Source organism: Dipodomys ordii, unplaced genomic scaffold (assembly GCF_000151885.1).
Source record: "Dipodomys ordii isolate 6190 unplaced genomic scaffold, Dord_2.0 Scaffold34, whole genome shotgun sequence".
NCBI lineage: Eukaryota > Metazoa > Chordata > Mammalia > Rodentia > Heteromyidae > Dipodomys > Dipodomys ordii.
In genome coordinates this window covers 7,833,379-7,848,995 of record NW_012267250.1, presented here as the reverse complement: position 1 = coordinate 7,848,995, position 15,617 = coordinate 7,833,379, and the positions used below count along the sequence as shown (strand labels likewise).

The following is a 15,617-nucleotide window of genomic DNA, read 5'->3' as shown; positions in this document are numbered from 1 at the left end:
GTCTTTGGATTGCCAACTGTAAAGTAACAATGAGTGGAGAGTGTAGAAGTTAGTTCTTAGTCAAAATTTTACACTGGCAGCACACCTGAGTTCCTGTATATAAAATGTTTCTCCCCTATGGTAAGCATCCTTGAACTATTTTGGCAATGAAGGTAAGAATGGTGAAATGCTATTACATCTACTCAGCAAAAAGGAATTTACGTAAATTTTTCCTTAATTTTTTATTATGAATCATAAATACACTGAATTTGCCTAAATTTCATTAATTGAATGATTCATAAAATGTAATTCACTGTGCATCATATTTTAGTTATTCACATTATACTTTCACTCTAAAAGAATAAATTTATGTTACTAAAGTATTTTAAAATGCAATCTACTAACATCCCAGATAATGGAATGCACAGAAGCAGATAAATATTTCAAACATAAGTGGTGATTTGAAATGTAAATACCACAACTGTATAACATTTATTGTTGACAAATTGGTCATTTTATATTATCCCAATTTGTACCAAGTATGCATGTAAACAATAGACAATACTGCATCATAATACATTTTCTTTTAAAATTGAGGCTTATTTGTATTTAGAGAACTGTTACAAAATTGATCACTGAAATCCTCTTCTAAATAAAAAAAAAACCTTGTTTCTATCTTTTTCAAGAAATCCTTGTTTCTATCCCTTTCAAGAAATTCACAATGTACTTACATTTCTGTGTGTGTATATGTGTATGTGTGAATGTGTGTATGTACATTCAAAATGCTAATCTCTTCTGCCTATGGGTTCAGATAACTCATTTCTTTTCGTCCCTTCACACAAACTTCTCCAAACACCTGCCAAATGCTATCTCCATTTCTTTACTTATTCAGTCTTCAAACCCCATCAAATCTAGTTCCATCTTTACCACGCCAACAGAAGTCTTTTTGTCAGATTACCATAACATAGTAATCTGTATATGTAACAATTATATGTTTACTATTTGACTTTACTGATAATGTTTAAGATATACTACCCCCATATATGGCATTCTGGCAGGAGGAAAACAGTTGAAACAACTCCTTTCTTCCTGAAACAAGACATAAAAAGAATTTTGTTCCTTTAGATTCTAAACTCTCATTCCAAGAAATCTTCCCTGTATCTGAAAGGAAAAAAAATGTCTTTAATGTATAAGGACAAAGGAAATAGAGAAAAATCTGAACAAATGAGTCTTGATAAGTTCTTGCCAGTTTAAAAAAGACCCTATCCTATTCCATTGTCCATCACACACTCCTCTACAAGCCCATTTCTTCATCAGACTCAGGATAATACGTACAGGCGGCCATGTTTCTTTGATTCGTCATTTCTTTTTTTTTTTAATTTTATTTTATTTGTGAAGATACTGTACAGAGGGGTTACAATTACATGGGCAGGATAATGCGTACATTTCTTACCAAGCATTGCAGCCTCCTCCTTTTGTTTACCCTTCACATCCCTTCCCAGCCTCCGCCCTCCCCCCCTCGTCATTTCTGAAAGCACTGTGTCATATAAAATGTATATCAACTAATTAGACATACTTTTCTCACGTTGAGCTTTTTCACTCAAGGCTAGTCCTATACCATCTCAGCTACCACTCTACTTCAGACTTGGAGTGTTTAATTGGAGATCAGAGTCTCACGGCTTTCCTGCCAAGCTGGTTTCCAACAGGAATCTTAAGATCTCAGCTTCCTGAGTAGCTAGGATTACCTGTGTAGGACACCAGCACCTGGCCTGTCCCCTGACTTATTATGCTTTATGTCTAGTTGTTTTTTTCAAAAAGCTATTCATTCTCATACCTTTGTTATCCGAACATACAAAGCTATTACCTAAACATTAGTTTTCTATAAACATTCCCAAACTTTCAAAGACAATGTTGGTTATTAAAGGCAATGCATGTAGAATGGTTTGGTTAGAAGAGGTAAGAGGAAAATAATAAACTAGACTTAGAAGAAAATATAAAATCACAGTGCTTTAAACAAATGTTAGAGAATGAATAATCAGCATTAACAACTTGTAATTATTAATAACACGTTTGAAAAGTCAGTTAATGACATGACTAGCTTTCTGTTGAAAGGATTACTTTGCATTACTGAAGAAAGTGTGTAATGGATGATTTTCAGTATTTTTTCTAAAAAACACAACACTTTAATTCAAACAGATTTTAAGGCCTTACTACACATTCCAAATTATTCTGCCAATTATTAAGCAAAACTCATACACTGAATCATATACAGAGTATGATATTGAACCATAGAGAGTATGACTCAATTTATAAAACTTACAAACTGACAGATTATATCAATGTAAAACTTTAACTGTCACCAGAAAATGACACAGAAAGTAAATATAGTTTCTAGGTAAGCATGGCAGGAGGGCTGCAGTTCAAGCTGTCATGGGTAAAAAAAAAAAAAAAAGTAATCCTTGACTGGAAAATAAAGCAAATCCTTGAAGCATGGTCCAAATATAAGTAGCTGCCTGTGAGATCTCCTGAATTTAAAACCTTGCTACTGACAAAAAAGAATTCTCTAAAATACTATTCTCTAAAATACTGAAAAAATACTCAGCATACATATTTAATTAACTCAAATGTTAAGATTGTAGAAAATGTCTTATTTAACTGAATGAGAATGTCAGCTGTAGCAGACTTTTTCACTTGCTTTTGTATTTTTTAAAGAGGTAAATTAAAAAGTAGTGAAACAATACTCAAGAAAAATGTAATGTCTGATCAATTTTTCACAAACGATCAACTAAAACTGAAGAAATATTGAGACATTATATTGAGAAGTAGGTACATTTTACGAGTAGTAGTTCCTGTAAAATATGCTGCCAATGGTAATGCATTATTTAATTGGGTATTAAAGTGTAAATATTAAGATATTTCAAAATTATTTTAGATGATCTATATAAATTGTCCTTTAAATTGTAATTGTTTTGGTCCCTGAGGTAACCGTAATGTTTTGGATAGAAATTTTCAAAATTTACTGAGTATCTAAAGCAAGACACAAATGTTTCTTTAAAATATTCTTAATAATTGCAATCTTTTATAACGATTTTCAAATAAATAACGATTAGGTAAATTGTTATATTTAGCTTTTTTGTAAACTAAAAAAGTTCAATTTGATAAAATGGTCACAATATTCTAAGTTTATAAATACAAGTAAATTTCAGTATAAAATTGGAACTTAAAGATTCATCATGAAGGTAAAAGAAAATTAACTGTAATATTTTAAAAAATATCAGCACAAAAGGATGACTTTTTAAAGTGAGGTACTTGGAGATATCTCTGTTACAGGATATACCACTTTATTATGAAAGAATGAAAAAAGTTAAGCAGTAAATTCATTTTATTACTTCCTTCCAAATGTAACATTTACTTATTCATGAGTCAACTAAAAAAAAGAGAGAGAAGGGGGGGAGAGGGGGAGGAGGGAGAGAGACAGGGAATCTTACTACTTACCAACTTTGGATCAACTTATCTAAATACTATCCAGAGAAGAAAAAATTATTTTAAAATCAGTTTGTCTTTATTTTTTAAAAAAGCCAAATCACAATTCTTTACACATAATGCAATAAAGAAAATAGAAGGAACTGGTGGCTCATGACCATAATCTTAGCTACTGAAGAGGCTGATATCTGAAGATCAAGGTTTGAAGTCAATCCTGGCAGAAAAGTTCATAAAACTCTTATCCCATATTAATTAGCAAAAAGCCTGAAGTGGAGGTATGGCTCAAATGGGAGAGTGCCAACATTGAACAAAAAAGTCTAGCAAAAGCTCAAGGCCTAGTAAGCCCTAGTACTGACACAAAAATAAGATAAAACATAAACAATAGTCATATAAATAAAATAAAAACAAAAAAAAGTGTATGTTGCCGGGCAGTGGTTGCTCATGCCTGTAATCCTAGTTACTCAGGAGGCTGAGTACTGAGGATCTCAGTTAAAGCAAGCCCAGGCAGCAAAGTCCATGAGACTCTTATTTCCAATAAACCATTTAGAAAACTGGAAGTGGTGTTGTGGCTCAAATGGTATAGTGCTAGCCTTGAGCTGAAGAGCTTAGGCACAGCGCCCAGGCTCAGAGTTCAAGCCCTATAACGGACAAGGAAAAAAAGTGGATATTAAGGCTGATATAAAACAAGTATTTTCAAGCATAACTGCTAATATAACACAATTATACCACTTATTTACTTATTTTTAAAATGCTATTAAGCTTAGAATTACAGGAAAAATAAGCACTAATGAAATGCTATTTTCACTTAAGTGGACTTCTGAAAAAATGTTTTCTCAAATAAAGGTTTTCTTTAAATCAGAGCATTTGAAATCTATACTCTTAACCATGGAATAACAAGCCCTAATTAGCTTTTGGCTTAATTTCCTACCAGGCACACTTTTTCCTCCAGAAATATCTAATTATGTATTCCTAGAACATACATGATTTTATGACTTTTTAAAAATTTTATTGTAAAGATGCTGTACAGAGGGGTTACAGTTACATGAGTAAGGTAATGAATACATTTCTTGTCATTGTTACACCTTTTTCTCCCACTATCCCTTCCCTCTCCCACTCCTCCCTGCCCCCCAAATTGTAAAGTTCATTTCCAACATAGCGTCTTGTGAGTATTGTTGTTGGATCATACTTTGTTCTTGTTTCAGCATTTTGTTATTCCCTTTCCCCTCCCCAAATCAGATACTAGAATTAAAGACAGTGATTACTAGGGATAAACCAATGGGAAAAGAAAAATGAAATGAAATAAGAAGAACTAGATGTATTACATTGGCAACAAGGTCAATAACCAAAAAAAAAAAAAGACGTATTGTTTACATGTCTTGGAGTTCATTTCAATTAACATCATTTTGTATGGTCATATGGACACAGCTATTGAGTTATGATTCTGCCAGGATTATCCTAGGTATATACTAATTATTGTAAATGAGGGAAACCATAGAACCTATGTTTCTTTGGGTCTGGCTTACTTCACTTAATTTGATTTTTTTCCCGAGTCTTTCCAATTCCTTACCAAAGGGGCAATGTCATTCTTTCAGATAGAAGCATAAAATTTCATTGTGTTTATATACTACGTTTTCTTTATCCATTCATCTATTGAGAGGCATCTGGGTTGGTTCTGTAACTTAGCTATGGTAAATAATGCTGCAATGAGCATAGTTGTGCTGGTAGCTTTAGTGTGGCCTTGCTTGTCATCCTTTGGATAAATGATCAGGAATGGGATTGCTAGATCATGAGAGCTCTATGTTCAAACCTCCTTACTGCTTTTCAGAGTGGTTGAACCAGCTTACATTCCCACCAACAGTGTAGTAGCGTTCCCTTTTGCTCACATCCCTGCCAGCATCTGCCATTCTAATTGGGGTGAGGTGGAATCTCAATGCGACTTTGATTTGCATTTCTTTTATGGCAAGAGATGTTGAACATTTCTTCATGTGTCTATTGACCATTCTTATTTCCTCTCCAGAGAAGTCTCTTTTTTAGCCACTTATTAATGGGGTGGTTGTTTCTTTGGGAATTTGTTATTGGGGATTTAATTTTTTGAGCTCTAGGTATATTTTTTGATATGAGACCCTTGTCTGTGGTATAACTAGTGAAGATCTTCTCCCAATCTGTGGGCTATTGATCTTGCTAGCTATATCCTTCGGCATGTAGAAACTGCAGGTTAATGCAATCCCATTTATCAAACCTTTCTTTGATTTGTTTTGTTTTTGGATATTATTTATGAAGTTTCATCCTGTGCAGCCTATCCCTTCCTGTAATATTTTCAGGGTCGCTGCTTTTACCTAGAGGTCTTCTATCCATTTGGATTTGATTCTGGTGCAGGGTGATATATAAGGATGTCACTTCAATTTTCTACATGTGTACAGCCAATTCTGTCAGCACCATTTGTGGAAAAGGTGGTCTTTCTTCCATCTGCTAATTTCGGCTCCCTTTTTGAAGAATAGGTGGTCATAGGTCTGTGGGATCATGTCTGGATCTTCAATTCTATTCCATTGGTCCCCAGGTCGGTTCCTGTGCCAGTACCAATCTGTTTTTATAATTACAGCTTTATAACAGAATTTGAAGTTTGGTATTGATATTCCTCCAAGCAGTGTTCTTCCTACTATTCAGGGTCTTCTATTGTTCCATATGAATTTTTGGACTGCTTCTTTTATTTCATTAAAGAATGTTGTTGGGATATTGATAGGTACTGCATTGAATTTGTAGATAGCTTTGGGCAGTATTACCATTTTCATGATGTTAATTCTCTCAATCCAGGAGCATGGGAGGCTTTTCCACTTCCTTAAATCTGTTTTAATTTCCTTTTTAAAGTTTTAAAGTTTTCATTATAGAGGTCCTTGGCCTATTTGGTTAAGTTTATTCCTAGGTATTTTATTTTTTTAGAGACTATTACCAAAGGAGTTGCTATTTAAAATTTTAGCCTCTCTCTTCTTATTGTTGGCATACAGAAAAGCTACTGATTTTTGTAGGTTAATTTTATACCCTGCTAGCTTGCCAAAGTTTTGGATCAGCTCAAGTAATTTGGGAGAGGAGTTTATGGGGTTCTAGGATAATGTCATATTCAAAAAGGGCAAATTTGATTTTATGACTTTTGATGTGTTCTTACCTCTACTAATTTTTATCTTCTTCCACTTTTGCCGAATTTTTATTTTGGATATTTTAAAATATTTTGCTGAATTTTTAATATTCAGAAAAATGCTGCTTCCCAAGATAAGACAGATAAGCCACTTTTTTCACTATACTCCTTAATTATATTTATATCATTAGTATTATTATATTATATATTAAATTAACATATTCATATGTTTAAATGCATTATCCCCCAGAATAAACTTTTTTATGAAGACTTTTAGAGGAATCTGATTTGGTCTATTTAAATATTTATCTTCAATTTAATTGTTACTACTTTCCTAGTATTTTATTAAGTATCAGACAATGATAGAAAATGTTTTTGCTACAAAGAATTTGAGATAGAGTATGGGCAACCAGAAAGATGAATTAGAGCTTGACTTTAAATCAAATGACAGGTTGGTTTAGAAGCAAGGATATGATACCTACATAAAGTTTTGCACTATACATTAGTACAGCTTTATATTCTCAGAATCCATATAATCTCTTGGATTTTAAAATGTCTCTATTAGTAGCATAATGATGGTACCTGAAAATACCTGTCCATAAATAAGAAGTTTTTTCTGTATATAGTGCCTTACTATAATAAACTGACCTTGAGCTTGTATCCTCCTTAATTCTGAGATATAAGGTTACACCACCATTCTCGACTGAAAAAATACAATTTCTTCCTAAACTTGTACGAAGGCTAGATTTCAAGGTCAAATTAGATCTTATTTCTTTCACTGCCTCAGATACAATGGCCTAGAAGCTACCCATGTCGGACTAACTTCACACAGAACTAATATATTGCATGGAATATTATTCTGTTGTCTATAGTTCTCTGTATGACATAGGCTCAAAACTCTAGTAATATATAAAAGCAATTTTCTTTCAGAAAACCTTTTTTCAATATCATTACTCCTGTTAAGAGAGTTTAACTCATAGTCTAAGTATTTTATGTTAGGTGTTACTAAAATGTATTTTTAAAATAAAAGGCCAAACCACAGTATTTTAAAGTTTTATTAACTATGTAGCCTTGTCATTGCTAGTTATGGCAAGACAGTAACTACAGATAACAAATAGGTATGATAATGTTCCAATAATTTTTTAACTATTGAGTTCTAGTCTACATATATAATCCTAAAATGGAACCTATAATCAATGCTCAAAATTATTATTGGTATTTGTCATTAGATCTCAAAATGTTAAAGATTAAGAAATTTGCTAACATTCAGGTTCATGGAAGATGGTACACTATTTTTCAAAGAACTAAAGGATATTGAAAAATCCTTTTCGTTTTGACTTTAGTGACATATGTCTAAGGAAGCTATAAGCTTTTCACACTATTATTAGATAACAACACTCCAACAGGCTGTAGAAAACAAAAGACAGATTTATTTACAGAAGCTGCCAAAACAAAATAGTATGTATTTAAAATCCCCAGAGCAGCCTCTTGAATGAGAAACAAGTTTGGCTCTAATTTTTATATGACAAATGATAACTACAATTTCAAGTATAAACACTCTTTGTGCAGTTTACATTTATATTACAGCTTCAAAATATAGAACTGTTAGCTTTTATTTTGTCTGCTGGCTTGAACTCAGGGCCTGGGCACTGTATCTGAGTCTCTTTGTGCTCAAGGCTAGAGCTCTATCACTTAAGCCACAGCACCACTTCTGGTTTTTGAGTGGTTAATTGGAGATCAAGAATCTCAAGAGTCTCACCAGGACTTTTTCTGCCCGGGCTAGTTTTGAACCGTGATCCTGAGATCTTAGCCTCCTGAGTAGCTAGAATTACAGGTGTGAGCCACTGGCACCTGGCTGCTCTTTGTATTTTTAACAAACCTGTATTGTAGACTTATTTCATCTTTGGGGCAAAGTAGGTCTTGTCCAGGATATGTTCACTCCTTTCCTCCAAGGTTGCGAGATACAAACAAAACTGATTGGAGTCTACTCTGAACCTGACCTCAAATCCTAGCTTTTCCCTTTTCTCTGAAGTTCTAGTCTCCTTGGTAACAAATATATTTCTATGAGGTATTTTCTCTCCATTCTAGAACTCTTTTTCTAAGACCAGTAGTCACTTGTGAGTTTATTTTATACCATTGTCATTACACATAGAGAACTAACAATCTCTACTTTTCCATCTAATTTTTTCTGCCTAGACTCTACTTTTCAATACTTTTTCTGGAAGACTTCTAAAAGACTGATTTTGATTCAAAAGTATGTATTTACATATAAACATTCTGCTCAGTAAAACCTTAACTACTTTCTGTAATAATAGGATATTTTGAACTGTTAATAAATAAAATATACTTTTAAGAACAGAACAATAGAATTTAAAGAATAAAGGGAAGATAAGATTCCTACAATTATATAATATGATTGAAAATAAACTCAAGCTATGTAATACAATGGAAAATAAACCCAAGAAAGATGCATATTCTAAATACAAAATGTATTTATTCATCTACTAAGAGCAGAGAAGGAGAAGCAGAAGCTAGGGCTCTGCTTACTGCAGTAAGTGACATAGCTGATGCTATCACTGAAACCCATATAAATTATATTTTATATAAATAAAATTTAGCCAAAAGTATGCTTATATGAGTTAGAGAAAACATATCAAGTCTGGGGCCTAAATGAGGAAAATATATTGGTGGAGATAAAAACAAGTGACTGGGAAGTTGTGTAAATGATATTTTATATTGAATTTCTGACCAGCCTACCTGTGCAGCATAGCAAGTTGCCTATTTATGACACATCAATCCTTCTGCCACTGGAGGGAGTCTGATCACATACTCACTGATGTAACTTTAACAACTTCTTAAGTCTTCCTTGGGAATGAGTTAGAACTGGTTTAATTCCATGGTTTTCAAGCTCTTTGAATGTTTCTTTTAGTTTTTATTTTGTTTTACTCTATTATCACTAATGAAATCTTACATTGTCTTTAAAATCATACCTATTCATTCAATGAATCCAGAAGTCACATGACTTAATGCAGACATATCCTTCGAAAATCATAAAGAAAAATACTGCAAACAAGAACAAGAAAGGGCTCTGATGCAAATACTGGCTCAATATAGACATCAGGGTAACAAGGCACATGAAAGTCATCACACAGTAGATTTGAACCAGAAGCTGAAAGGAGTTGTTCTAGTTAGAGCTAAGGTTGACTGTTTTAGTGGCAGGATAGCAAAAAAGCTGTTCTTTTAAGATTCAGAATTTATACTTGCTATTAATTACTTATAAAGCTGATATGACATGAATTACTAACAACACAAAGTTGAAATTGTAAAAAACCAACAACAAAGATCTAAACATTGTCAAACATCAAGAGAAGCACTGGTCAACTTAAGAAAGCATATGAATAGTACTATTCCATTCAAGTTAATTATTACCAATTTGAACCAAGAACTGTAATATATATTATACAAGTAATATTTTATTAGTACTTCACAGTCTCATTAGATATAGATTATTATACGCATTTTACATGAAAAGGTTTCAGGCTAAAACAGGTTAAGTAATTTGTCACATAGCTTCTAGTCAATATTCTCATAATAGTGATTGATCTAAAATGGTATTACTACTATGCTATACATTGCTTGCCAATGACCTTAACACTCTTGTAACAGACACTGACAGTAAAAGTGGAGCCTGGTGATGGTGGCTCACACCTGTAATCCTAGCTACTCAGGAGCCTAAGATCTGAGGGTGGTGGTTCATTGTTAGCCCAGAGAGGAAAATCCATGAGACTCATATTTCCAATTAAGCACCAAAAAAAGCTAGAAGTGAAGCTGTGGGTCAAGTGGTGGAACACTAGCCTTGTGCCCAGACTGAGTTCAAGCTGCAAGACCAGCACCAAGAAAGAAAAAAAAAAGTAAAAGTGGATGTTGTTTGTTTCAGAAAATGTTATTAGAAATGATTCAACACGATATTGTGTGGCTAAGTATTTGGATACTTATTCCCATAGTTAACCTGCTTAATTCACATGTCAATAAGCATACGTAAGAGCTGGACAACAGAGGCTCACGCCTAATCCTAGTTACTCAGGATGCTGAGAACTGAGGTTAATGGTTCAAAGCCAGCCCAGAAAGAAAAGTCTATAAGAGCCTTATCTCTAATTACCCACAAAAAAAGACACAAAGTGAAATTGTAGCTAAGGTGATAAGTGTGCAAACCTTGAGCAAAAAAAGCTCAGGGACAGTGCCTCAGGAGTTCAAGCCTCAGGACTAGCACCTAAAAAATAAATAAAGATAAGTATAAACAAGGAGGCCCTCAACTAATTTATAATTTAAATAGATATGAAAAATCTTTATCTAAAAGAACCTATTTTTTAAATGTGCAAGATAGAAAACATTTTCTTTTCACAACAAAACTATCACTAGAGACAAAGACAGAAAATCTGTCAGTTTGTGTAATTTCTTTAAAATGTTTTCCTTTACTGACTAGCATTAGAAAATCCATAAACCATAACCATCAGCCAGAAAATGTCCTACTCATAGAAATAACAATTATTAAATTCATGAAGTGGTATAAATATTACAAAATAATTAATTTTGTATTTTCCACCTTACTATATAACATTGGTGTATGGCAGCATGTAGATAATGCTTTTTTTTGACAAAGAATCTCACTTTCTCTGTCTCTCTCTCTCTCTCTCTCTCACACACACACAATGAAAAGATAAAGAGTACATAGAATTCTGGGAATGGAGTTATTTTGCCTTGCTACAGGTCAGTAAGCACTTAGGCATCTACAAAGAAACTAGAAATGGTTTCCCCCTATTATTGATACTTCTAGGTGAAAAGTTGCTTTTTTTCCTTCAATTTCTTGAAAAGTCACTATGAAAGTACATCATATAGCTAACTTGAGTAGACATATTAGCACAGTAGAGTAAAAATACTCTACTTGCAATAGGATTATTTTTTAAAAAAAACTTTTGTTATCTAGTTTATCTTCCCAAGGATTCCTAGTAGAAATCCAGAATTCTCATTCTGAAATACAAGTAACTAACACCTGAATAAGTGTTACTTACACATGCCTAAGAAAGACTACTTATGTGGTAAAACTTATTATAAGAACCCTCTTGCTTAATTGAAAATCCAATTATATGACGAGCTGAACTCTTATGTTCTACCAAGACGACTAAATATTTTGACAAAATTAAAGAAATAAATGTTATGAATTGATGCTAATAATGTAAACATCAACTTAAGAGGAAAATAGTAAGCAACAGACAAAATCAAAGGACAGCCAAGAATACATTAAACTTATGCTCAACCAACATCTACAGCTTTCAGTTCATACAACACGTAAAACACTATGAAATTTAAAACAACTGTGCTTGGACAGGGTAAGAGAGATCTACATTTAACAATCACACTATATTGTCACCTATTAAACATCAAAGAAATTATTTCTCTCACTTTATTTTTTACTACTAAACAGTAGAATATAACAGAATGAGAAAAGTAAAGTGCAAACAAGGCACACTTCTGTGATCATAAAATAGAAATATAGCTCTTATTATGTACTGTAGCACACATCTTCTGCCACCTCTATTGCTACATCCTTATCCTTCTGTGCTACATATTAAATAATGAAGGAAAATAATGAGACCTGACAGGGATCAAAGTGAAAGAATTGAAGGGAGTAAGTATTATTTAGCTGAAAATTACTATAAATTGATGCTAAATAAGGTCTGGTTGACAAATTTAACACTGTTCTGTAAAATCAACTATTTTATCCCTCTCAGTTATTCCTATGAAGCCAACTTTGTGTTTTGGAATTGACCCATAAGTTAACGCAACAAAGGGGGGAAAAGTTAAGTTTAAAGCAACCTCTCTATACTACTTTTCCAAATTTGCATACATTCTGTAATTGAAGACAATTCTCTTTTCATTAGTATAAGTTTACAAAATGAAATCAAATTAGTCTGTTAAATCAAGAGGTCTGCAATCAATAGTTTCTAGAACTACTGCTTAGTGCCAAAAACCCCCTCCCACTAAATGTTACATAATTTGTTCATTTTGCCAGATTCACGTGAGCAGAAAGAACTAAATAGGAGCATTCAAATAAAACAACTACTATATTGGCAGAAGAGATCACAGTAAATTAAACATTAATTTTTTGCATTCGACATTACTCTGTAAACTTTATTTTTTAAAAACATATTTTTCCTAACTGAATGTAATTTTAAATACTGAGATTAGTTGGATTCTGAGGGGCAAAATTACCTATTCCTATTCCTATTATTGTAAGAAAGAGCTTTTGCTAAATCATTGAAGTAAATATTAAAAACTACTTTTATTGTTTTTTGTCTCTGCAACTAATTTAAGAAAACAAAAATATCTGCAATTCATAATGACAACATTACCAAAAAACTCATTTCATAGAAGTAAAAATTAAAATCTAAGTGCCTATGTAGTATATTACAATGTTTATAATCTAAGCAGGCAAATTTATACATAACAAAATGATGAATGTTCAGATGTTGTAAATATGTGCTCTTTCTACTACCATGACCATATAGTTTATGGACGAAAAACATATAAGCAGCCTTTGCAAAAATACTACATCAATCAGAGTACACCTGTCAGATATTAAAGTCTCTTGCATTTTGGAGTTTGAACCTGAGTTTTAAAAAGCACTAAATACAAATGTATATTAACAACAGTAAGTAGTAACTTTATTAATAAAAAAATGTGCTGTTCATTTGACGCAAATTACTGAATAGCAATGCCTAAACAAGTTACTACCACATAAATGACTTTGAAAGCAAGACCTTTGGCTCCCTGCTTGGGTTACACAAATAGATTTTATGACCTGAGTATATTGATCTCTCTACATAACTTCTGTTAAAAAATATTTCGCAATCCTTACCTCCATATGCAATTAAATGATAATTTCATTTATATCCAGAAGTGTTCAAGGTCTTTTTGCCAACATGTAAGTTATTTTTCCTTTTATCGTCTGAAAATTTTACAATTACTCGGCCAATCCATTTAGTAATCAGATGACCTCTTTACAAATGAAGTTTTATTCCGCATTACTAAATAGCGCTGATTCTCCAAGTAGTCCAACATCCCTATCCCCAGCACTGCACATAGCAGTAAGCTTCTGCCTTTGGCGCTCCAGCCAATTTGCTGTCCTGGAGCCGGCCAACTTTAACAATAGAATAAACCACACAGCCACCAGTCAATACCACAATGGTGCGTACTAGCCTCACATTCGGAATTACAGCAGCTAGACTGGGCCACGTCCTTTGCAGAATTATTATTATCATCATCATCATCATTGTCGGAATCCTAAGCCTAGAATCACGGAAGCCAGTGTCTGTCCTTGGTGCTGAAATGCAGTTTTTCTGCCCTCTGGCTGGATAAACGAGCTGTCAGGCTCACCCGGGTTAGAGGGGATAAAAAGACTTGTTATCGTGGGGACTCCGGAGGGAAAGAGAGGGAAGGTGGACCGGCAAGTTTCCAGGCAGCGGGAGCGAACTCGTGTGCGCGGTGGTGGGAGTGGGGACTAGAAACACCCAGCGTACTGTGTGTGTGTGCTGTGTGTGTGTGCTCTGTGTGTGTGTGTGCTCTGTGTGTGTGTGTGTGCGTGTGTGTGGGGGGGTGGCCTTTTCCCTTCGGTGCCAGAGACCCAGGGAAGCCGGACTGCGGCAAAGCTGGGCATCGCCGGCTCCGCGGGGCTGAGCCGCCGACGCCAAGGGCGCCCTCGCTCGGGCTGGGCGGCCGGGCCGGCGGGCGGGCGAAGGCGGGGAGGGCGCCACGGGCGACCGCGTCTTCTTTTCCCCCCGCGCCAAGGCGCCCTCGCCCACCCGGGAGGGTCCTTTTGTTTCTGGGGTGAGGGGTGGGCGGTGGGGACCCCGCACTTACTCGCACTCGGAAGGTGGGGAGGGGGGACAACAAAAGACCCTGGCGCCCCGAACGGGCGGCGTCGGCGGGGCCCGAGCGGCCGCGGCGCCAGGGCGCGCGCCCGGCCCCGTCCCCGCGCCGGTCCCCGGCCGCTCTTACCGTCCCGGTCGCACAGCTGGATGGCCTCCAGACTGAGGTTCTTGATCACCTCCTCGCAGGGGCTGGTGGGGCTGCTGAGGGCACGATCCAGGCGCGGCACCTCCATCTTTCCAAGCCCCGACTCGAGCCCGCCTGCTTCGAATCCAGGCTCCCTCGGCGGGCCCGGCTGGGTGAGAAGGGCGGGAAAGGGAATGGGAGGTGGGGGACGGGCGGGGGGAGTGGCCGAGGGGAACACGGGAGGTCCGGGACGCGGCGGGCGGCGTGGGGTGCCGAGGCTGAGCCTCCGGGCTGAGGGAAGCCGCGGCCGAGGCGACAGCCGTGACTCGAGCTCCGCGGAGTGTGCGGCTTCCCGGAGACACGGAGCGGGACCCGGCGCGAGGGCGGGAGGCGCGCGCTCTCGAAGGGGAGGGGACGCGGCGCACGCGGAACGTGAGGAAGGAGGCGCGCGCGCGCGCGTGCTCACGCCGGGACACGCGCCCACCGGCTGGCGCGGGGCACCCGCTCCACCACCACCACCCCGCCCGCCCTCTCGCCCTCGCGCGCAGGCGTCCGCGTGCGCGCGCGTGCGTTCTTCCCCAGCTGCCCTGGCCGCCACGGCCCCGAGCCACCTGACGCGCGTGAGGCGTTGGACGGCGGAGCGCGCGGGAACTGAGGGGCGCCGCTCTGGACGTCGTGCGCCCGCCTCACGTTCGGCTAGCAGCGATGGCGGACGGGCTCCCCCCCCCTCGCTCTAGTCTCGGGCTGAGCCCGAGTGGTTGACCCGGAGGGCGTCGACCCGGGGAGGCGAGGGCGAGCAGGTTGGTTACCAAGGATTAGAAAAAGAGTGACTCAGGCCCTTTGCCTCGGGGGCGGTGGAGCCCGGCTGTGGGCGACCCGCCCCCCGCCCCGCCATGCCCCGGGTCGCCCGCCCGCCCGCATCTGGCTGGATCCGCCCGCATCTTGCAGGCTCGGCCCGCATCTTGCAACAGGC

The 15,617-nt window shown here is 37.1% G+C and overlaps 1 protein-coding gene across 1 annotated transcript in view; it reads right to left on the bottom strand.

Moving 5' to 3' along the window:
• The window catches only part of Phyhipl (phytanoyl-CoA 2-hydroxylase interacting protein-like), a 28,644-nt gene extending 13,595 nt beyond the window's left edge, over positions 1-15,049 (bottom strand). The window contains exon 1 of the mRNA XM_013017223.1: positions 14,648-15,049. Coding sequence (XP_012872677.1) covers positions 14,648-14,753 — 106 coding nt within the window. The 5' untranslated portion in view covers positions 14,754-15,049. The remainder of the gene's footprint in view (positions 1-14,647) is intronic.
• Between the last annotated feature and the right edge of the window lie 568 nt (positions 15,050-15,617).